Source organism: Pisolithus orientalis, assembly GCF_024613125.1.
Source record: "Pisolithus orientalis strain OTSU chromosome Unknown F5J12scaffold_3, whole genome shotgun sequence".
Classification (NCBI taxonomy): Eukaryota; Fungi; Basidiomycota; class Agaricomycetes; order Boletales; family Pisolithaceae; genus Pisolithus; species Pisolithus orientalis.
Window position 1 is genome coordinate 966074 of NW_026260784.1, and position 20546 is coordinate 986619.

The window sequence follows — 20546 nt, forward strand, 5'->3', positions numbered from 1 at the left end:
GCTGCGCACCAACTGTTACATGACGACGACACTGTCGGAACTGTTTGGGGATGAATACTTGAATCACCAGTAGTGCAGAGGGGGCAGTGGTCGACCACACTGACCGTTACTCACAGTATATCTGCGGCAGTCTGCCCGCGGGTATCAGTGACTGCATCTGGGAAACAGCTACGCGACACGGCTGTTGACAAGCCTTTCGTACTTGAGCAAGCCCTCTCATTGGCCAATAAGTGTTTTACCGAGCGCGAAGGGAGCGTTATGACTTGGTTACGACAAGTCACGTCCAAACGGAGGCATCCATACACTGCTCATCCCCTCGGGTAGTTTTGCAGATGGCCTGAGACCTTTCGGTGTCAACGAGGGACCGTGGCACGTGGTCGTCAACACAGCCGAAAAAAAGACACGATCGAGACTGACAACTTATGCAAAGTGCCGATCGCAGCAAGATCACAGTGAAAACTTTCAAACGTACTCTCAACAAGGGACAACATGCTTCTCAACAACAGTTCGGTGGTCATTAGTTCTGTATGCATATCATTTCCGTAGGGAAGCGTGCTCAGTGGGTGAGTGCGAACCGGCAAAGTGTTGAAACCGTAAAGATTCCGTGGATTCAGACACTGGTGTTATTTTCTGGAAGACACTAAGCATGCTCTTTCAAGTTCCAAACTGTTCTGCTTCTTATTGTCGAAGAGGTCAACGGTAGAAGCAGAGTCTACTTCGAAACGCTTTGGGGCCTCCCCTAGCTCCCCGCCTAGTATAACAAAGGTGAGTGGTCACGCAACACAAAAACATTTGAGTGCGGTGTAGGCAATCTCGCTTTATATTGGCAAGTGGTTTTCACTTCTGAATCCAGAGCCACACTCTATCCACTAGGAAAGAGGTCGCCTCAAGGCCAGTATCGGATGTATCACTTTTGAACGACTGCTCACGTTACGAGGGCCGCCCTTTGTTATCACATTGGAGGATCTCCGCCCATACATCCGCGACACCCTCTTCCTCGCATCCAACATGCATGCCGTTGTCGTTCAAGATGTAGTACTCTCTCGCAGGAGTCTGTACAACTGCTAGAGCAGAATGTAGGTGCTCTTTTGTGGAGGTCGTGAAGTGCACACTTTCGACATAGTGATGCCTGCGTGAAGAAGTCAACTACGAAAGTGTTCTATTAAAGGATGACGGGGCGTACGATGGAAGATACATGTTCAGGGATGGTGCTTTTGGTCTCGAGGGAATGGTGCCGCAACCTGGAAACCCGGCAAACTCTTGGGCCATAGAGGTGGTCGACATCCACCTTCCACTGACGCTGGGGAAAAAATGTCAAGAGTAAGTGCTTTCGAAGGGAAAGAGGTCTGGCATTACCCGTTCGCCACCACGCTGGCCAAAATGTACCTCTCAGCGACACACCTTTTAGCATAACCCATATATCCCTCTCTAGAGGTACGGTGTAACCATACTTTGCTGATGCCCCAGCTATATTCTTCTCGGTCCGACCAATGGACATGATCAAGCAGGCATGTTCCGATAGAGGATGAACACGACAATCGACAGTCAACATACGCGTACCAATCCACGCGAAGGGAATGTTTTTCAGTCAAATTAGAAGACTTAGGCATCGGTGGGTGACCGATAACTTCGCAAGTGGCTTCAAGCACATAAAAGCTCTCTGTGGAGTTTCCGTTCCGAGTCCGGATCTGCCAAACTTCTCCCTTTAGCACTTCTCTGGCATCCACGACGCGGCTGGTCATCAGAGCGAAGGAATTGTGACCATATGCACCCAAAGATACCGCGAACCACACTCTAGTGAGGACAAATCTGACGCTCGGTTAGTATCCATTGCATTATAAGATATCCCATGGGACTGATCCACCGAAGGGCGATCTCCACCTGGCGATCATGATCTGGACATCCCCAAAGTCGCTCAGTAAGCGGATCAAAAGAAAGTAATCTGCCAAGGAACGACTCCTTGAACGCTCGACGCCTTTGAAAAATTTCGCGTTCGCGAGACCGGAGGTACGGCCACATATTCGTCGTGTCTTTTGAATACTTTCGGAATATTGCGTCCAGGAGGTCCCCGTGGTGTTTCCTTTCGAGTATATGCGTCGCGGAGAGGTAAACTATAGACAATCGTTTCCAACGTGTGGCGACGCAATTAAACGATAGGCGCACACGGGTGTAATTTCTTACCTGCATAGTGGAATGTTCTGGATACGAAAGAGCAAACTTGCCTTTCATTATCATCAAGACCACTAAAAATAACCGCCCAACGGTGCGCCTGCCTTCTTTCGGAAATATTGGGCAGTAATGATATGCTTACAAGAGTCGGTGGAGTCGAAGTCATGCCTGGTAGGGAACAAAACACGGTTCCAGACCTCGGTACTGCACCGATTTGAGAATCTTGTTGGCGCTTTGTGAGAGGTGTTTCGCCTAAACTTTGTGGGCCAAGAATGGTTAGCGGTTTGAAGCGACCAGCTCCCTTTGCTCGTGCCGGAAGACTGCGAGTCCTGCTTGCGGTAACACTCAGTTCACGTGAATTGGTCTTGACTACAAAGGACGTTTCGCTCTTTTTGGGCAAAGCAGGCAGGGGCTCAATAACAGTATGCTGGACAGTTGGGGTTGGATTGTGCTCTGGAGTGGTGTGGTATTGAGAGGGTGAGCTGATCCTGACACGCTTTTGGCCAAGTGGTGCAGCTGTATGCGCAGGGCGTCTGCTAGGCACACAGTCCTGGGATGTTTTTTGAGCAGCGAGAGATGACCCGCAGGGATCGGGAGGGCCTCGGTGAACCGAAAAACCAGACCCGATCGGCGAAGTCTGGTGTGGGGAAAGCTGCCTGACGGTACGACCCTGTGACGACTGCCTTCTAGACACTTCACCGCTATCGCTTGCGCCAATGACCGTGCGTTCTGCCACGTTCTGAGCTGTGGAAGATGCGAGAGAGCCATGTGATAGGCCAGACTGCTCCGTCGATGATGTTTTTGATGATACATTGGAACTCGCCGCCAACTTTTCGATAAGGGCGGCTTTTGCTAGCTTGGAGTAGCCAGTAATCCCCCGTTCCTTGCATAGTGCTTTTAGTTGGGAGACTGTTAGCTTGGGCAGATCCACAGTAGCAGCCATGGTGTGGTAGCAACACACGAAAGACTCGTCGACTCAAGACCACCGTGACCGTGATGGGCACCAACTAGTAGTCAAGTGACCAGAGACGTCTATGAGGCAAGCCGTCGACAGAGTGGACACTGCGCAAACTGCTGCATTGGCTCAGTAGTCACTATAGTACTCAGGTTGAGCTGGGGTAGTGGTATTATGCTACACGGCGGGCGCTAATATCACGACGACGTTCTCGTAACCAGTCATCAATAAGAAAAAAGAATGGATGGCAACCATCCTCAGAAGAGCCCTCAAACTTTTTTGCTCTAGTCTTGAACCTTTTCCTTGTGTGAATTGTTGGGCGAGCCTCGAGAACTGATGTTGAAGAAGCCTGCTGAGCCAGCTCAAAGATCATGAGGACGATAAACAAACATTAGGAGCTAACCTTGCTGGCTTCATGATGGCCACTGTACATCACATCTCTCTGTGCTGGAGTTTTTTCTCGTAGTTCTTCTGCTAGGGAGGGGAAAATACGGATGACACGGCGCTCCACAGGAGGTCCGTAAATATCATCATCATTGTTGTTGTTACGGCTGTTACCGACTTCCACATCCTGCGAGGGAGCTGGTGTGTGCGTTACGTCCTTTAAAACGTTCAATAAATCGGCTGAAGCCCAAAGAAGAATTCATGCGCACAGCATTGTTGTTACGGCTGGTATCGACATCAATATCCTGTGGGGGAGCTGGCGCCTGTATTATATCCTTCGACGCGTTCAGTAAATGGCCTCAAGGAGGAATTTATGCGCACAGATTTCTTCGCTGATGGTAATTCCAAAGGAGTCGCGACCGTCGGTGAAGCACTGGTCGCACTGGTTATCCCACTTGATATGATGGCTGTGGACGCTGCTGCGTTATCACTTCCATCGCCATTGTGTTTCTTGCATCGCTTGCATAACCACGCAGCTAAGTCCTCCGCCTGGTTTCCAGCAGTAGTGGCGTGAATACGGCGGATGAGTTCTTTATCTTCCACCGGGGGGATATGACATCCTAATTGATAAGATCTCCGGCGTGAACTTGGACGTTGAGATTGAACGCCGAGCACTCACTGTGATGCCAGCTTCTATGACACCCGCGACACGTCAGTAAGAAAGCGTGTGGTGGTGAGTTGTGAGACTGTGAGCAGCGATGACACGGCGCCATTTGTCGTGTCAAGTGCTAGTGTCTAATTGGGTTAGGGTTGGAATGGCAACCCTTCGACAAAGACAAGCAAAACGTTGCAATCTTTGATCTCCGATGAGCCAAGAAGTTGACGAACGCATTGCAGGAGTGTCCAGCTTTGTTCTGCAGTCCCCTCCTGGAGAAATCAACGACGTTCTTAACGGTAAAGAAAGAGAGAACCCTCTCGGCACACGTATTGGACTAACACAACCGAACTGTCCTTGACAAATAGATGTCCGTGTCATAGTCAACGATGACGAGTCGTTAGAACAGGGGATCCTGCCTGCTCTTCGAGACTACAACTTGGCACAATTCATCACGGTCGATGTACCAGGTACTTCCTATCAGGTATTGGAAGATTATTCTCGTAACCCCGGACGAGTCTCATTCCTGATAGACAATCGTGAGCGATATTGCTCGGATATCATCCGACGACGAAGACGAGGAACGGTTTCTCGATCCCCGTTCAAAGACATCCTTCAGGTTTGACCATCTTCGCTTGGTCAGTAGAATCTGTCAACGGACTGGCGTCAGCTGAAAGAAATATCGCCTACTGGTAGGAGGCTACAGATTCGAGACCTGAAGAATCAGATGCTGAAGCTGAGCCACTGCGGTAAGCATTTCATCTATCCAGTTACTCATGGTTGACTGTGATGGCGTCAGGACTGCTCTCGAGTCATCTGCTCTGTCGTATCTCGCTGCACACTACCATGACGGAGTGGCCGCCGTATTTTCCGTGCAACCTCCCAACCAGTTTGTCGTCCAAATAGTCGCGAACAAGTACAACCCATCCAACTATTGGTGCGCATTTGTAACTTCCCCATCGCCCCTCTCTTTCCTCATCGCGGGCCACACAGGTCAGGCAGATGGAGGTCCCATTACCATATCGACTTTGACACCAAGATGATTCGAGGCAAAATACTCGTGAACGTCCACTATTACGAACAAGGAAACGTAAGACTTTATCCCCCCGTTTTTGTGCACGTAGTTCCTGATTTTATCAGGTTCAACTGGAGACATCGCATGATCTGGCAATACCGATACCCCCAGCGGTCGTTAACGCTGAACCCAGCTCCGCCTCTTCCAAAATTCTCGCGCTTATCGATGTTGAGGAAAGCCGATTGCAAACATCTTTCAATGATGCATACCATGAAATGGCTGAGAAGACATTCAAGGGCCTTAGGCGCGCCCTACCGCTCACTCGTCAGAAGATAGACTGGGACAAGGCAAGTGGAGGAGAATTTGTATGCGGGGGTTGTCGCCTTCTAAATCTTCTTCAGGTACTGGGATACAAGCTCGGAGCAGAACTAACAGCAGGTAAAGGTGTATTTGCCGGCTCATGAATAGTAGCCATAGCATCCTTTCCGTACTTGTCATGCTTTGGTGTCCGTTTAAAAATTGCCAGGAATCTGTAACCCTGCGGTCTGGTCGTAAACCTGGGTGGATAATTCTATCCTTACATGGGTAAAATTTACATCGCACACCTGGGTCGGGCCGCAGATAGCCTACACTGCATGCAAATTACATTACAGCTTCGCCCTGAACTGGTCCTCAGTAACGCCCTTGCCCATAGCTGCTGTCGACGAGACACCGCCCGTAACAGTTTTGATCAGATTGTCCGCGTAGTCCGCACCACTCCACTACCAAGGTATTAGTAACCGATGCGGCGATATTCTACACAAGCCACAATTCATACCTTTTGGTGCGTCAGAACATCGCATCCAATCTCGCGCTCCTTCTTTTGGATTAGTTCCACATATGCCTTCATCCCTTCTGTAGCAAATGCGCGGGCAAAGAGATCGCTGATATAGGCATTAGAGTGAAGACCACCGAGCTTCAATAAACGAGTAAGACAATTCGCCACCACATCCATAGCAGCTTACTGTGATGAACTGCCAGCAGAAACCTAGCTTTCCTAACTCCCAGATATAGTCTTTCATGTCCTTGGTGGTAAGGCCCGCCGCTTCCCAATTGAAGGATGGACTCAGATTATAAGCCAGCCAGTGTCCAGGTCGTACCGTATGAACACCTTGCGCGAACTCGCGAGCCTGCGCCAGGATCGGCTTCTTGGTTTCCATCCACAAAGCATCCGCATAGGGTGCGTACTCGATAGAGCGAACGATGGCACACTGCGTACCACCCTGGTAACGGTAATAGCCTTCGCGGGTCCTTGGTACGTCCCAATCCCAGTGAGGAACATTCCTCAATCCAAATTCCTCTTGAGCGATAGATAGCGCATCCGGGCACGACGCATGGCTGACGCGTGCTAGGAACCTATCGACAGCAGCCTTCTGGACACCTTGATTGCTGAGTGCACCAGCCAACGTTTGGGAGAAAAGTTGTAGATTCGCAGAAGCAATCCATGCGTCTTCGACCGCCTGAAGTTGATCTCCAGATTTCCCCATCTTCTCAGCATCATTCATCACTTTGACCAGGGGTGGGAGGGACGAGTTCGTACACCCAAGGATGAAGGGATGGTCCCGGTCGTCGATGTTTGACGTGATGAGTGTAGCGGCCTCCGAGTCCGTGCGGGAGACGACAAGGTTCTCCACACCCATGATATCAAACTGGAGGCGGATGGCTACGAGTCGGTTGATGTGCTCTGAGATAGGTACGAGCACTTTGCCAGCCATGTGTCCACATTTTTTGGTTCCAGGTGCTTGGTCCTCGATGTGGATACCTGCTGCTCCCTTCTCGACAAACATCTTGGCGAGTTTCATGACAGCGGTGAGACCACCATGGCCAGTGTCGGCGTCGGCAATGATTGGACGAAGGTAATCGAAATACGGGGTGGAGGCGAGCTCAGACTCTGACATGTTAGACCGTTCTTCACGCTGCTTCCGATCGTGGAACAACTGTGCCATGAAAAGGTGTTCGACCTTGTTGGGCACGGTGTTGGAAGGATAATCTGGGCAGCGTCAGCAACGGGAACCCATATACCAGCCAAACAGACACTCACCAGCGAGATCAGGACCAGGCTCGTTAGTGCTGGAGGCCGTGGAGGACGACTGCCAACCAGACACATAGACGGTCTCCAAATATTTTGCCATCTGCGTCACCTGGACGGGGTCAAGTCTACGCACCATAGCAGTCAGCCATGCGTACTGCCTTGAGTTGAAGGGTTACTACGACGACGCTTACGCTCCATAGGTATGTGACGGTGTGCCATTCTTCGCGTGTTGCGAGAGGAGGGCGAATAATTTCTTACCCTGAATGTCGGACGGGTACTTGATGGGGATTGTCCCTCTCTTTGCAACTACCTGCGCCGCCGTGTATGGTCGCTTCACCCTTGCAAACCGAGCATTCTGTACCGTTGCTTGTTAGGCCAAGGAGTCCCTCTCTGAGAAGATAGGGGCTTACTCTGAACCACTCTTCTACAGCGGCCACTTCGGCTTGGAAAACTGCACGCTCGTCGTTGGACATGTTGGAAGGAGAACAAGGTTGTAAAAAAAAATAGCCACTTCCGTTAGTGCATTTCAGTACTGGCATTCGGGGAAGGGGCCGACGAAGTGTGTGACCAATTTTCATGTGATATCCGCCACAAGCACCTGTTTCATTTCGGACACGAGTCATGGTTGCCACACCACGCCGTCTCACACCTGTCGTTGTTCGTGAATACGCTCTATCTCCATTATCCAACTACGATGTGTATGAGAGAACAGCCATAGGACCCTCGTGTCTTACACTGTGCGCGGCGTTATGGGATTTTGAGCGGCGGCTCCGGAAAACCCTCTTCATTCTTGTGCTTTACCGTACATAATTACCTCTACCTAGTGTCTATCCCCATCATAAAGCAGACCCGCTAGGCCATACCGCACTCCAAACGCTAATACACTACCGGAGACCTGATTTCATAGTTAATCCAAAATCCAACTACATCACCATCCTCACTTACCTGAACAGCCATGAGTGTCTGGACGAGTTCCTTCTCGTTCATTGGCCCCAAGTTCACAAGGAGAAAGTTTAGGATTGTAAGATTAGTGGCTTCGACGATCGTGCCGTTACTAGGATGGAATTTCAACTTCGTCAAGCGCAGTGAGGCAAAGACCCGAAGGATGAGGGTGGTCAACTTCGATGGGGGTTGTGAAAACTGTGCGGTCGAAGGATGCAAGAGATTGGTATCAGAGTCGAACCTAAAAATGACATTAACGGCAGGCGCAATGCACGAGCCCTCAGTACAGACCTTGGTACTCTATGTCGTGGGCACGGGACCAGCCCGAATATCTGTGGACACGAAAGAACGAAATTGAAAATTTGTGGAATGAAGAACAGGAGCAATGTTTTAGAGAAGTGTCCCTGTATGCCCACAACTGAGAAGGCCATGCCTGTGACGTAACAGAGGGTGTCTCCCGGGAATGCGCGAGCGGGGTACCTGAAAGATCGTCAGCTCCAATACAGTTACTGAATTGACGGCTCACCAGTTGTGGTACATGAAACCCAAACACACACCAACTAATGGCAGCATGAAGTACAGGCTGAAAAGGTGCCTCGAGACGAGCTGACTGCTCCCATACGCCATACCGGCGCGCCATGGCCCTCCTACGTCTACCTCGGCCTGACTGCCAAGAAGGTGAAGGGGTATGCGGAAGTCTATAGGCCATGGGAGGTATAGCAGGTCGTTCAGAATGACGGATGTGCCGATGATCAGCGCTTGGCTGACTTCGGAACCATTAATTCCAGCGAGAATATTGATACTGTTCGTGGTGAAAGTAGACAGGAGTGCCATGTATAGATAGTAAAGCGGGCCTGATGATCATATCAGTCACGTCGCATTTGTGATATCCGAGAAACATGCCTAGATTGAGCAAAACTCCAAAGAGTGGTCTCAGTGGAATTGGCACTACAACGTGCGTATTTCCTCCTTCGGCATAGTACACCATCAGGAGAGGAATTGCAGCAATGAGGGGTATAGGCAACTTGTGTCTCCATCGAATGTCAAATACATCGTCCAAGAATCCGAGGAGCGTGGCCATTAACAAGGACAAAAGCGAGGATAAGTATACAGAGAGCTTTCGTGACGAATGAGCCTCGTCGTTAGAATTTTGACAGGCGACACTTACTTCATGATGCAGAGATGCGGCCCCGAGTAGACCCTCTAGATGAGTGCCCTTCGTGGGCAGGTTTGCTATGGAGTTTGAGAAAGGGAACGGAATGAACAGGATCAACAGTAGGATATAAATCGCGGCGCAAATCAACCCCTGACTCTCGGGTCTGGACACGTACGGATGAATGAGGGGCACAGGACTGAGAGAGATGATCGAGCCACTCACATTGGATCGGAGTAGACCTTCAACAAGTCTCTTCCTTTGAGATTTGCTTTGACAAAGGACGGTCCCAGTGCCGGTACGAGATACAAGGCAGCAAGGAACGCGAATATGGAGAACCCGACTGACGTGTGCAAGGCAGGAAGCGGTGGTGGTGGGTCCAGGAGAGGTCTGATAACAAACCAAATGGCAACCGGTATCAGGGATGCGAGGAGCACGTTGGGCAGTGGTCGCGGGCCCAGTGCTGGTGCCATGTCCGACGTCTAACGGATTGGCTGTTTTGGAGGAGACGTGTCCCCGGCCTCAGACCACGTGGCATGGCGGGTTTTCCTTTTACGGCCACCACCGACCATCGTATCACCCTGAATCGCGAACAGTGCTATGTGAAAGAGATACAAGACAAAGGCCGGGGTGTCTTTGGTAAAGCAAGATCACGAACATCTATAGGATGACTACTGATCGCACTGACCAGCTTCACGCGCGATACCAGCGCAGACGGTCATCGAGACTAGTCCCGTCCTCCTGTTTACCAAGGACGAGTACCAAACACACGGGAAACACACTCTTCTCGATCACTACACCTTTAGTTGGCGCGATGGGCGTATGGCTCTCGCCCTCGGGCTAGGTGAGTATCGTCTGTACGCCTGTCATAATAATTTATTGATCTTTGCATTATGATTTCATCCCTCACTGGCAGGCTCACTCTTCAACCACTCTGAGCGACCTAACGTGTCATATTCGATTGACATTGCATGCGATTGCATCATTTACACGTCAACACGTGCGATTTGTGCGGACGAAGAACTCTGTATATTTTACGGCCACAATCTTTGGTTTGATCCCGTCGGCGTGCCTAAAGAGAGTGGCTCTCGAGTTGTGCTTGAAGCACCCGACCAGACGATGCTCGATGGGTGGGATTGTCTCACGAACATACAGGAAGACCCTCATGCGGCTCGGGACCATTTAATGCCTGTTTTATCCGGCGCCATGGACGACGTGATAAATGAAAACGAGCTTCCTTTTGCCTGGAAGAAGTTATCACTTGACAAGGAGGAGGAGGAAATTAGTGACTTAGAACTCGGTATATTGATTACTGCGTCGTATCGCCGCTCTCCCTTCTAACTCCAGCATCTACAGTCCAGGCATGGGTCGTCGACATTCCGGACCAGAAGCACATTACGGCTATGCTTAAGTGAGCATATCTTTTGTCTCACACGGATCATTCCAATATGACTATATTACCGCTCACAGATGGCTTAAATGCTCTGGGCTAGACATAGAAGCTTTGTCACACCTCAAACGTATCCGAAGACAAGAACAGACGTCCACACTTCTGCTGGGTACATCAATACGACCCCCGGTTCTCCCCAGCAACGTTGCACTTGGTACACCATATCAGCTCCCCGTTCCGTGCAATCCCGCCTTGACGCAAACCTCTCTACATCTTAAGAATACATTTTGGCCGACTATTTTAGCACCTCGAAGGAAGTGGGAACCCGAGAAGTGGACTAGAAGAAAACTAATATGGGCGCATGACGCCGTCAATGTCCTGAAGAAAGAAAGTCACGAGATTACTGCGTCAAGTGGCGAAGTAAGTTTCCGGCCTTTATCATTATTGTTATCCCGAACTGATCGATGGATCGATAACGATGATAGCTCCCCATTGTCGCCTACGTCCCGAAGTCATACGACGACGAGAACAACCTGTCACAATCCTTTATCGCACACGACACGCGCACTTCTACACGGCATCCCCTCCGGCATGCTGCATTAAATGTCATCCGCAAGGTTGCCGATTTCCGTGTCACGCAACCAACCCCCCCGCGAGAGGAAGGATTAACTCAAATTCAAAATAGTACTCAGTACCTCCTCACTGGTCTCTCACTCTTTATCACGCACGAGCCGTGTATCATGTGCTCGATGGCGTTGCTACACTCGAGGGTGAAGGAAGTCTTCTATTTGTATCCCATGCCAAAGACTGGCGGTTGCGGCGGCACAGCGTGTATACCAGCGCTCAAGGGTGTGAACCATCGATTTACCATAGCCATTTGGAAAGGCGATTGCGATGCTGGGGAAGATGATATCATTTCCCTTGCTTCTGAAATAGATGCTTGATCCCATGGATAGCGAGCTGATAGGCTTGAACGATGATATCGAAGACGCGCCAGGGGTTCATTGATGGTCACAGGTACTCTGGGTTAAGGCAGTACGATGTGCGAAACCTGGCTGCAAGGCCCTGTGTCAGACTACACTAATCACTTGATAGGTCATGATCAAGTTGCCGTGATCGTAGGATACCTGTGGACGGTTCTCTCTGTCATCTGCACAGGTAGCGAGGGCCATTGAGACCCAACAGCCCCATGTAATAAAACAATATGCACTGCTTCACACTGGGCATGGACGAAAGGCTGCAGAGAATTGAAACCGACTACACGTCGCAACAACCTTCAGCATCTGTAAACCCTGACAACCAGCCATCTCAGTATTATCGACTGCGAGTTTTGCCGCAGGTTTACTCATCAACTAAACGACATTTATTATCAACTCAGAAAATCTTATTGTATCACACCATCTTAACCAGGGTTTCCTGCACATCGAAGCAGCTGTAGACAAGGTAGACAATATACAACATATAATGGTCATATGGTACAAAAACATTATCCCGGACATAACGCAAAGAGGGATCCATGGACAACTAGCAAATGATCCATATTTTGAGGTGCCACAAAGCAGGCAATGCGCCGACGCCTGTTGGTAGAAATACGCATCCACAAGACATAGTATACGAACTGTTCTTAAGGGTGCAATTGCAGTCAGAGATGCGGGGTAGGTTCATGGGGCCTCCACATTTTATCATGAATGAGACTCAAGAGAACATCATCCGGAAGAGTGCGGAGGTAGTTATTCGCATCCAAATCCTATGCATAAGACAAGTTATTTTTACACATTAAAAAAAATTCTGCACGGTCGGGACGTACCTCTTTCTGCGCCTGTCGGATGACAGCCAAAGCGACTTGGGCACTGATGTCCCGAATACGGTTGAGACGGGGGTACACAAGTTCCGCAGCCTTTTCCTCATCAGTCAGAGAAGACGCGAGCGCAATTGATGCCTGTTCAACCATGGCGTCCGAAACGTGGCGTGCCCTGGACAGAATAGCACCTAGACCAAGACCAGGGAAAATGTACATGTTGTTGCCTTGGCCGGGTTCGTAGGTAATATCTTTGTAGGTCACCGGGAAGTACGGGCTTCCCGATGCGAAGATGACCTTTCCATTCGTCCTGCCAAGGGACCGAATAAGCATGTCTGTGCACAAAACCCTGTCGGGAATACTAACCATTCGATCGCATCGTGGTACTCAAGCTCACTGAGATTAACGGGATTTGAGAGGGGGAAGATGATAGGACGCTCGTTGATGGCAGCCATAGCCTTCACCACTGCCTCCGAGAAAGCATTCTGGGGCATTATAAGCTGGATGCGGTAGCGACATCAGAGGAACACTGACCTTGAGGGTGCTAAGACCGAGAAGAGCAGTGGGCTTGACATAGTTGATGATATCCACCAGATCTTTTAGAGCAGGGCCGTTGTAGTCGGTACGAGCAAAGACTGATAAATGCGCGTAAGCATTACTGCAACCGATATTGCAAACCTGCACGCACATTTCTTGTGTTCTTGCAAGCCCTTGCGGTCAGCCGTGATAAGGCCCTTGGAATCGACAGTCTATAACGGCGACGACTGAGACACATCATCCCAAGACGACACAAGATCACAAAAACGCACCCAAATCCGAGCCTTGGCCTCTTCGGGAGTCAAGCCATGCATGGTAAAGAAGGATAGGAGCTGCTTTGCAACACCAATACCAGCAGAGCCTGCTCCGAAGAAAAGGATTCTGTGGTCTGCCAACGGCTTGCCCGAGGCAGCCGATGAGAGGTTCGCGGCATTGATGAAGCCAGACAGGATAACAGAGCCAGTTCCTTGAATCTATACGGGGGTATGTATCGATTCCGAAGGATATGGAGAGCGTGGGAATCTCACATCATCGTTGAACACCCGGTACTTATAACGGTACCTATCAAGATACTTGAAGGCATTGTCTGTCGAGAAGTCCTCAAACTGAACCATCAAGCTTGGGAAAACATCTTTCATTGCTTCTATGAACTCGTCCATGAATTCGTCCATCTGGAAAGACATTAGCGAGTCAACCACGAAAGAATGGGGTAAGTCAACTGACTTCTTCTGGCTCTGGCCTCTTCCGGCGGATGCCGATATAGAGAGGATCGTCGAGATATCTTTGGGTATTTGTCCCAAGATCTAAACATATGGGGACCTATATAAAAAAGGAAACATGACGGACTGAGAGGTTGCAAGATAGTAATGGTTCATACAGTCGATGAAGGTTTGATTCCAGCACCTGCAATGTAGAGATCTCTGATACACAGTCAGTCGGCGAGGTCCAGAGAAGATGGAAAAAATGCGTGTACAGTTTTCCAATACTGATGGGGAGGCCATTAGCGCCGAGGTCACCAAGACCAAGGATGCGCGAGCCTGTTGCCTGTGATTGAACAACGGAAGCGAACGAGGACGGGACCGAAACGAACCGTCTGTGACGACAGCGATGCGGCTGTCAATGGTATTTGGCCACATGGAGAGGATGTCGCGGATGTGACCCTTGTCCTCGATCGAGACATACAGACCTTCCGGTCTCCTCCATATGTGGGAGTAGTTGACACACGCCTCCCCAACCTTGTTACAGAGTCAGCACGAGAAGTCACACGACCCGCGACGAAGACTCACAGTTGGGGTATAAAGCAAAGGAATGATTTCCTTGACGGAATATGAGCTCACTTGTCCCGTGCACGGTATGAAATTAGGATGACAACACCTTCATGTTTTGGAGCAGGAGGTCGTAGAATAGATTCGAGTCACGCTCCTTGAGACCATTGAGGTAGATGTATTTTTCAAGAGGAGCTGACTTGGAGCGCAGCTGTTCGAGACAGCGTTCGCGGTGGTCAGATGTAATCAGGTAAGGGGGAAATCGGGCGATGGCCATTGCGAGGAGACTACTAAAAAGCTAGCTGGGAGAGAGGAGAATTTGCAGACGAAGCGATCGGAACAGGCGCCATAAAAAGGTTTGTATATGTACCCGTCTCGCCACGAAAAATCACAGGGGCGTTGTTTCAGGGAGCTTTCCATTCTATGTTGCCTTATATGGCAAGATGACTCAGCAGGACCACCCCATGATTTCCTCTAAAGGCAATCCTCGGAGCGGAACGGGGTGGGGAAGAGTCACCCCAGTTTACTGAAAGCGAACGAAAAAAGACACTATAAACTATAAAAAAACGACATGTTCCGAAGAAATACGGTATCACTGACAGATCGTGCCATCCCTATGGAACGAAAAAGAAGAGTCAGTCATTTACGCCACAACACGGCCGTCCATCAAACCTAGGACATCGCTGACCGAACCACTACCAAAATTCGCGCCGCTTCTGCCTAATAGCGACCACTGTAGCTTTCCTTTCTCCCCACCGCCCTCGGACCGCAGCGTGGTCGGCCTTCAATTCCCCCATAAACTGCTTTCGTTGGGGACGCGGAAGCGCAGCTACTTTTGATATGAAATTCGGGGTGCAATTGAACATCTTCGCCAGCTTAGTCCGACTGTGTGTCCTCGGCTGAGAGAGCCTGAGCGCCCTAATTTTCTCAATGACTTCCCGGGACACCCGCTCCGGCTCCGCCTTATAGCTCGATGGTCGCAATAGAGGCGGTAAAGGACCACTATCACCGCCATTCGAGGGTATCCGTGGTTTGAGCAGTGGCGAAGCAGGGTCCAACGTCGTCGAGTGAGGGGACGGCACGCTAGGAGGCGGACGGTAGATGAACGTCAGATTATTGTCGTCCTGCAGAGTGGTGACGACAGCATTGGAAGTGTTTTTCAGCGGATCCGGGAAACGTGCAGGTGGCTTCTCTGGTCTGCGCGTCGCGTACGTCCGACAACACAACGACAGAGCGAAAGGCAATCGTGGTCTGAACATGTGGCGGAGGAGTCCGTGCGCAAAGAACACGCGGAAGAAAAGATATTTCGACCAATTTAGTCTTATTATTCCCACACTCATTACCACTGAACTCGAAGGCAGCAAGGACAACGTGCGACTAATTTCCGGGCACCGTCTCTTTCGAGGGATGTTCGATATGGCTATTCTTGATGCTACAATCGAACACTCTGGCGACCAGCACGCTCGATCTGTAACAAGAACGAATACCCTTTGCCTGACCATCCCATGAGGCGCCACCAGATTGACCAGCTGGATATCAGACGGATCAATATGCAAGACCCGATCCACAGCGACCACTCCTTCTCCGTCACCGTAGTAGATGAAGGCATCCATTGGTTTGTAGCCTGCCCAGTGGAACGTTTCTCGAATTTTGGAAATACGTTGCACCAGCCCAGGGATGCCTATGGCACATGTGTGCCCATTTATACATCCTTAGAAGCAGCCTCAATTTAATTTCAAGCTTGCCTATTGGTCGTCGACTGCACTGCAACACCACTAGCACCACGTTCTTTTCAGAGAGAATCTCAAGGCACAGTCGCTACAAGATACGTGATATTGAAGCAACGGTGTCAAACGGAAATGTTTCCACACCCTATCAACGTTGTCGCTGTTGTTTCACGGGGCCGAACGGGGTTCAGTCGAGTCTCAGCTCCATCAGGATTCTCTGTAAATACTTGACTGCGCGTCGGGTGACCTTGCTTGATGGCGCATGAATCTGGTCCCCGGTCAACTCAAATTTGTCCAGACGATCGACGACACCATAATCAACACACAAGGTAGCTTTTGGACAACCACAAATTTGAGCTCACCATTCATAGTCTTGTAGTATGTGGCAACGTAACTTGGCCGTTTTGCGGGTCAAGGAGGCTGTAAATGATCGGTCGCATGGCATCAAACCTATACACGCCATAGCCAGAGGGAATCCTGACAGTGCCTCGCCTTATCTTCAACGTCAACTTCCTTGGGCGATCATGTCATGTCACATTGCAGTACTAGTGTGGACTCACTTGATGTTGACTATAATTGTCGTAACCCGCTTCGACCACACGTGACCCATTACATGATGCCCGCCGAAAAATGACTGGAATTCGGGGGCAAAATGATCCACTCCAAGTCTATGTATCTTACAGCACTTTATATAAGTACAGTCGAACGAGCAAAAGAAAAAGCAAGGTGTGGAGAAGCGGGAGCGGAATCAACGAAAGAGATACTGATCCTAAGTAGAAGATGCAGGGAGAGGCGAGAGACGAAGGTGATCGAAAGCAACCAGGACAAGGATGCACGATATAAATCACAAATACATAGTCCGAGATTCAGCATGGGACGATGCAGATTGACGGTCAGATAAGAGAAGGTTAAGTATGTTCAAAGCCAAACGTCAGTCCAACGGATTCTCGCCAAATAATGAGAGTGAATAAAAGGGTAGCATGATTTTCCGTCCTCAAATAATAACCCAAAAAAATGGTCAACGCTCCTCAAGAGCGGCATTACTTTTGCGACGTGCATCCGGTTTCGCAGGTGGAGGGTACACGAGCCTGCTACTTGAACGCGGCGCCGGGTCTGTTTGGCGGACGTTTATCGAGCGCTCAGGGAGGGTTTGAGGCCGCAAAGGTGGTGTACCTTTTGATGAACCTGGCGGTCCTCCACGACTATGGTGCCCTGAGGGCCCGAAGGAGGGGTGAGATCCCTGCAGCTGTCCACCTTCCACGTTAATCATTCTTGCTGGATCTGGACGAGTACCGCCAGAGATTGAGATGCGGCGGGAAGCTTCTATTATTAGAGGTGGCGACCTCTGAGGTTCTTTATCCTGCGGTCTTTCAGGAGAGAGAACCGCTCTCGTAAAGTCCGATCTTCGCTGATCCGGTGCAGGAAATCGGTATGTCGTGGATGGTTCAGATCCTGGAGGAGAGCTGTTCTGGAGGGCTGCCATATTATGCAGATATCCGGACCCACCGTTGGTTTGAGGGCCCCTCGTTGAGCCCTCTCCCCGAGTTGTTTGCACGGCTTCCTCAAGAGACTCCACGCGTTGACGTAACGCCGCAATTTCCTCCCTCAATGCACGCGTCCGCTTCTCCACCAAATCCTCCACCATGGTGTCCATCTTCTCTTGCTGCTGTTTCAGTGATTGCATGAGGGCACTCGACTTCTGCAGCTGATCTGCAAGCCAACCCTTCAGCTGTTTTGAACCATTAAGGGCGTCGTAAAACGTTTCAAAAGGCGCCAAAAAGGCGGACTTGTCCACCGAATACCCGGGATGATGTAAGGCATTAGGTGTATGCGGAGCCAAGCTACTAGCGATGGGGACCGAGACATTTGGCGGTGACAAAGAAGTCGTGCCGGTTCGTCCGGTCGAGTTGACAGACGAGCTTGCAGCATCACGCAGTGCGAAGCGGGTGGGCGTGGGCGGAACGTTGCTGACCGTTCTCCGAGTTGTCTGAGTAGCATTGTTGATTGCAGATGGTAGGCGCGGGATCGCCATCGGGAACCGGTCAGCCACGGGAGGGGCACTCTGGACAACGGGCAGAAGTGGGTCGGATGGGCCCGTGCCGCGTGGGCTAATCAATATATCTGCAGGCTTCTTCTTACGACCTCCGGATTGTGCGGTACGACGTGTCGTAAAGCTGATGGAAGGGGGAGGTAGTGAATGTGCAATTGGGCTCTGTCGTGCTATAGATGAGGACTCGGCTGAAACCTGCGGGGAATTGAGGGAGAGGGGCTGCTGGCTCGGAACGATCATGGGGGGTGGACTGAACACTTGTGAGGAGTTAATCGCTTGGGCACCGCCGCCTGTAGAGCGGCTGGTGCCAGCGGCCTCGTTGGGACTGCGCCGTCCAATCCGGGGGACGTTCGACAGTTTGGATGCAGAGAGATGATCCTCGGGCGGGGACTTGCTGGAAGACCCAGAAGGAAAAGAAGCCTGAGTTACGCCGGTAATACTTTCCCTACGCTGCTCGAGGAGAGACCTGTGTTGCGGTTTGACCGTTAATAAGGATCGTTCTCTGCCATTCGGCTCGTCCACGTTGGTAAGACTAATAATAACCGGAGAGATTGGTGTAGACGCTGGCTGATCGAGTGCGGGTCTAGTGGTGGAATCGAGCGGTTGCGTTGGGCCGCTCACAGTCACGCGTCGTTTCTTCGGAGACGGCTGCGTGCTGGGAGTGGGACTAGGGTCATGGGACACGTCCTCGTTCACGGTGGGAGAGTGCGGTGACTCTGAGGGTGCATCTCTCTCGTCCTCCTCTTTGATGCGGAGGCCCCTGGGGGACTGACGAGCGTCGTCTATGTCGTGACTGGTAAGAAACGCGCATATGGCTGTCAAAAAGTGGGCAAGATGAAGGTAAGAGGGGGGACGCACCTGTCCGAGTTGGCCTCTGTGAGGGTAGCAAGTGAACCTTCTTCCCGCGAACGTTTTCTTGCGGTGCGGATGAGTTCGACGGTTGGATTACACGAGTCGTTGGCGGGGGAGTGGGTTGCTTGGCGTGTGCGTTCGTAAGACTGGGACTGTATCGGGGGTAGCGCGTTGCTGCTGCTCAGCGAGGAGCTGCTGAAAGCCTCCGCGAAGGGGGGCAGTGACTGTGGCATATGTGCGGCGTGATTGACGGACATCACAGGAGTGTAGAGGAGCAGCGGGGGAGGGTAATAGGCCGGCGAAGAAGACAACAACCGAAGAAAAAAAAAACCAATCTGACAACACGAAGAGTATCCGTCAGTGCTTGCCAGCGACGAACTGAGGCTCTGGTGTGGTCGCCGTCGCCAGCTGGTCGTGTCGCGGAGCCGAATGGAAAGTTGTCAGTTGAGATGGCAGCGAACTGTCACGAAAAGAAAAAAACACCCACTTTGGGTAGAAAGCTAATAAGCCGAGTGCAGTAAGCAACAAAGTCCAAACCAAACTCGCTCGCTCTTTCAAACAAGGTTCGATGGGGCTATTTACAATATCAGCGGTGGGAAGTCAAGAACTGCTTGGTTTGTTGGGAACGCCGTCGCGAGTCTCTTTACTTTTTTATGTCTGTAGTACGGGCCCGGCGCTCAGTTCTGTGACTGATCGGAAAATCAGCAGACACCTGTCCATTGCCCGAGACAGCAAACAGGCATCGTCAATGATCAGCGGTGAACCCACTGCTGGGCAGTCCTCGCCGTCTGTAGGGACTCGGCATTGAGTGCATCTTTGTGCGGCACAGGATAGCTGCATGCAGTGCTGGAGTGCACGCAATCTAAGCCACTAGTATTACACTCCAGTACCATGCAGCATGGCTATTCAGCATTCATCATCACTGCCGCTGCATTGCATTATACTGTACTGACAAAGGTACGTGCATGCATAATTATTCATGACCGTCTATCTCTTCCATCAAAACAGTGTCGATTCTTCTCCGTAACCCTGCTTCTGCAGACACAGGGTGGGTGTATAATTCACCCTGGCTATGCCTCGCAGCCGTTCCTCCTGGCAACGTCTGATCCTTACTCACCACACTACTCCCGAGTGACCGGACCATTACTGCTGCCCCCATCCGATCAATTCACCACGGACGATGAGTCCTCGAGGCTCCATAGCTTCTCAATACTATGGCTTCTCCGCGTCATCGCAGTAACGGCAGCGGTCCGTAAATACAACTGACAGCAAAGTACAGCAGTCGCCGAGCCAGAACGAACCACCACCTTATCCGGCTATGGTCGTCTGGGCCACATTATCTCACCCTTGAGAGGCGTAGCGGGAAAGTACGCCACGCGAATTGGCTGGCTTCCTTGGCCAATATCCCAAAGCAGAACTCTCAGATATGGGACAGTGGCTCAAATTGTCCCCTCCCTACGTAACCTTCGTGGGTAGCAATGGAGCTTTCTAGTTCCTCTTTCCCATTCATTCCTACACCCCTTGGCGGGTCCCTATTACCATTTTGGCAACTGATAACGGAATAGGCTTAATCGATTTCATAT

The 20546-nt window shown here is 50.8% G+C and overlaps 9 protein-coding genes across 9 annotated transcripts; 2 read left to right on the top strand and 7 right to left on the bottom strand.

The window, feature by feature from the left end:
- Positions 1-737: 737 nt before the first annotated feature.
- Positions 738-3246, bottom strand: F5J12DRAFT_762455 (uncharacterized protein). The gene is made up of 5 exons (XM_051742143.1): positions 2182-3246; positions 1865-2111; positions 1357-1815; positions 1184-1300; positions 738-1129 (listed from the first exon to the last, which is right to left on the bottom strand). Exons 1-5 carry the CDS (start codon positions 3110-3112, stop codon positions 931-933), a joined length of 1953 nt encoding a protein of 650 aa, XP_051604228.1. The 5' UTR covers positions 3113-3246; the 3' UTR covers positions 738-930.
- F5J12DRAFT_301741 (uncharacterized protein) lies at positions 3237-4318 on the bottom strand. Its single transcript, XM_051738813.1, has 5 exons — positions 4188-4318; positions 3890-4128; positions 3778-3843; positions 3528-3725; positions 3237-3473 (listed from the first exon to the last, which is right to left on the bottom strand). The coding sequence occupies exons 1-5, from the start codon at positions 4279-4281 to the stop codon at positions 3297-3299; spliced, it is 774 nt and encodes a 257-aa protein (XP_051604229.1). The 5' UTR covers positions 4282-4318; the 3' UTR covers positions 3237-3296.
- Positions 4319-4332: 14 nt separating this feature from the next.
- On the top strand, positions 4333-5839 carry F5J12DRAFT_801996 (F-actin-capping protein subunit alpha). The gene is made up of 8 exons (XM_051744390.1): positions 4333-4462; positions 4532-4647; positions 4697-4801; positions 4860-4912; positions 4963-5100; positions 5157-5253; positions 5304-5525; positions 5580-5839. The coding sequence occupies exons 1-8, from the start codon at positions 4375-4377 to the stop codon at positions 5640-5642; spliced, it is 882 nt and encodes a 293-aa protein (XP_051604230.1). The 5' UTR covers positions 4333-4374; the 3' UTR covers positions 5643-5839.
- On the bottom strand, positions 5826-7755 carry F5J12DRAFT_762459 (isocitrate lyase; the record flags this gene model as incomplete). The annotated part of the gene is made up of 6 exons (XM_051742144.1): positions 7660-7755; positions 7441-7604; positions 7259-7374; positions 6183-7207; positions 5996-6133; positions 5826-5939 (listed from the first exon to the last, which is right to left on the bottom strand). Exons 1-6 carry the CDS (start codon positions 7720-7722, stop codon positions 5826-5828), a joined length of 1620 nt encoding a protein of 539 aa, XP_051604231.1. The 5' UTR covers positions 7723-7755.
- F5J12DRAFT_802003 (glycosyl transferase family 4-domain-containing protein) lies at positions 7756-9830 on the bottom strand. Its single transcript, XM_051744391.1, has 7 exons — positions 9570-9830; positions 9360-9510; positions 9095-9308; positions 8718-9045; positions 8483-8671; positions 8195-8432; positions 7756-8144 (listed from the first exon to the last, which is right to left on the bottom strand). Exons 1-7 carry the CDS (start codon positions 9815-9817, stop codon positions 8070-8072), a joined length of 1443 nt encoding a protein of 480 aa, XP_051604232.1. The 5' UTR covers positions 9818-9830; the 3' UTR covers positions 7756-8069.
- F5J12DRAFT_802011 (uncharacterized protein) lies at positions 9831-12075 on the top strand. Its single transcript, XM_051744392.1, has 6 exons — positions 9831-9983; positions 10036-10188; positions 10261-10644; positions 10701-10755; positions 10815-11154; positions 11220-12075. Exons 1-6 carry the CDS (start codon positions 9881-9883, stop codon positions 11676-11678), a joined length of 1494 nt encoding a protein of 497 aa, XP_051604233.1. The 5' UTR covers positions 9831-9880; the 3' UTR covers positions 11679-12075.
- On the bottom strand, positions 12076-14700 carry F5J12DRAFT_802018 (uncharacterized protein). Its single transcript, XM_051744393.1, has 13 exons — positions 14444-14700; positions 14356-14385; positions 14160-14304; positions 14043-14106; positions 13947-13989; positions 13793-13888; positions 13597-13740; positions 13342-13542; positions 13221-13281; positions 13067-13167; positions 12899-13017; positions 12542-12842; positions 12076-12481 (listed from the first exon to the last, which is right to left on the bottom strand). Exons 1-13 carry the CDS (start codon positions 14609-14611, stop codon positions 12377-12379), a joined length of 1578 nt encoding a protein of 525 aa, XP_051604234.1. The 5' UTR covers positions 14612-14700; the 3' UTR covers positions 12076-12376.
- A 329-nt stretch (positions 14701-15029) lies between these two features.
- Positions 15030-15593, bottom strand: F5J12DRAFT_903079 (mitochondrial ribosomal protein subunit L20-domain-containing protein; the record flags this gene model as incomplete). The annotated part of the gene is made up of 1 exon (XM_051748359.1): positions 15030-15593. One exon carries the CDS (start codon positions 15591-15593, stop codon positions 15030-15032), a length of 564 nt encoding a protein of 187 aa, XP_051604235.1.
- Positions 15594-16873: 1280 nt separating this feature from the next.
- On the bottom strand, positions 16874-19220 carry F5J12DRAFT_954221 (uncharacterized protein; the record flags this gene model as incomplete). Its single annotated transcript, XM_051749845.1, has 2 exons — positions 16874-18879; positions 18966-19220. The coding sequence occupies 2 exons, from the start codon at positions 19218-19220 to the stop codon at positions 17080-17082; spliced, it is 2055 nt and encodes a 684-aa protein (XP_051604236.1). The 3' UTR covers positions 16874-17079.
- Between the last annotated feature and the right edge of the window lie 1326 nt (positions 19221-20546).

Excerpts from the sequence above, each read along its gene's own strand:
- F5J12DRAFT_762455 (XM_051742143.1), bottom strand. The coding sequence starts at position 3,112 with ATGGCTGCTACTGTGGATCTGCCCAAGCTAACAGTCTCCCAACTAAAA. Across the intron at positions 2,112-2,181 it reads CAGAACATTCCACTATGCAG|TTTACCTCTCCGCGACGCAT; the intron begins GTAAGAAATTAC and ends GATTGTCTATAG. Across the intron at positions 1,816-1,864 it reads CAGGTGGAGATCGCCCTTCG|CGTCAGATTTGTCCTCACTA; the intron begins GTGGATCAGTCC and ends ATACTAACCGAG.
- F5J12DRAFT_801996 (XM_051744390.1), top strand. The coding sequence starts at position 4,375 with ATGAGCCAAGAAGTTGACGAACGCATTGCAGGAGTGTCCAGCTTTGTT. Across the intron at positions 4,913-4,962 it reads GCTGAAGCTGAGCCACTGCG|GACTGCTCTCGAGTCATCTG; the intron begins GTAAGCATTTCA and ends TGATGGCGTCAG. Across the intron at positions 5,101-5,156 it reads TACAACCCATCCAACTATTG|GTCAGGCAGATGGAGGTCCC; the intron begins GTGCGCATTTGT and ends CGGGCCACACAG.
- F5J12DRAFT_301741 (XM_051738813.1), bottom strand. The coding sequence starts at position 4,281 with ATGGCGCCGTGTCATCGCTGCTCACAGTCTCACAACTCACCACCACAC. Across the intron at positions 3,726-3,777 it reads CCAGCCGTAACAACAATGCT|GACGTAACGCACACACCAGC; the intron begins GTGCGCATGAAT and ends AACGTTTTAAAG. Across the intron at positions 3,474-3,527 it reads GCCATCATGAAGCCAGCAAG|GCTTCTTCAACATCAGTTCT; the intron begins GTTAGCTCCTAA and ends CTGGCTCAGCAG.
- F5J12DRAFT_802018 (XM_051744393.1), bottom strand. The coding sequence starts at position 14,611 with ATGGCCATCGCCCGATTTCCCCCTTACCTGATTACATCTGACCACCGC. Across the intron at positions 14,386-14,443 it reads TCCTGCTCCAAAACATGAAG|GAAATCATTCCTTTGCTTTA; the intron begins GTGTTGTCATCC and ends TATTCCGTCAAG. Across the intron at positions 12,482-12,541 it reads TCCGACAGGCGCAGAAAGAG|GATTTGGATGCGAATAACTA; the intron begins GTACGTCCCGAC and ends TCTTATGCATAG.
- F5J12DRAFT_802011 (XM_051744392.1), top strand. The coding sequence starts at position 9,881 with ATGGCGGGTTTTCCTTTTACGGCCACCACCGACCATCGTATCACCCTG. Across the intron at positions 9,984-10,035 it reads CAAAGGCCGGGGTGTCTTTG|CTTCACGCGCGATACCAGCG; the intron begins GTAAAGCAAGAT and ends CGCACTGACCAG. Across the intron at positions 10,645-10,700 it reads AATTAGTGACTTAGAACTCG|TCCAGGCATGGGTCGTCGAC; the intron begins GTATATTGATTA and ends CAGCATCTACAG.
- F5J12DRAFT_802003 (XM_051744391.1), bottom strand. The coding sequence starts at position 9,817 with ATGGCACCAGCACTGGGCCCGCGACCACTGCCCAACGTGCTCCTCGCA. Across the intron at positions 8,433-8,482 it reads CCACGACATAGAGTACCAAG|GTTCGACTCTGATACCAATC; the intron begins GTCTGTACTGAG and ends TGTCATTTTTAG. Across the intron at positions 8,145-8,194 it reads AGACACTCATGGCTGTTCAG|GTCTCCGGTAGTGTATTAGC; the intron begins GTAAGTGAGGAT and ends CTATGAAATCAG.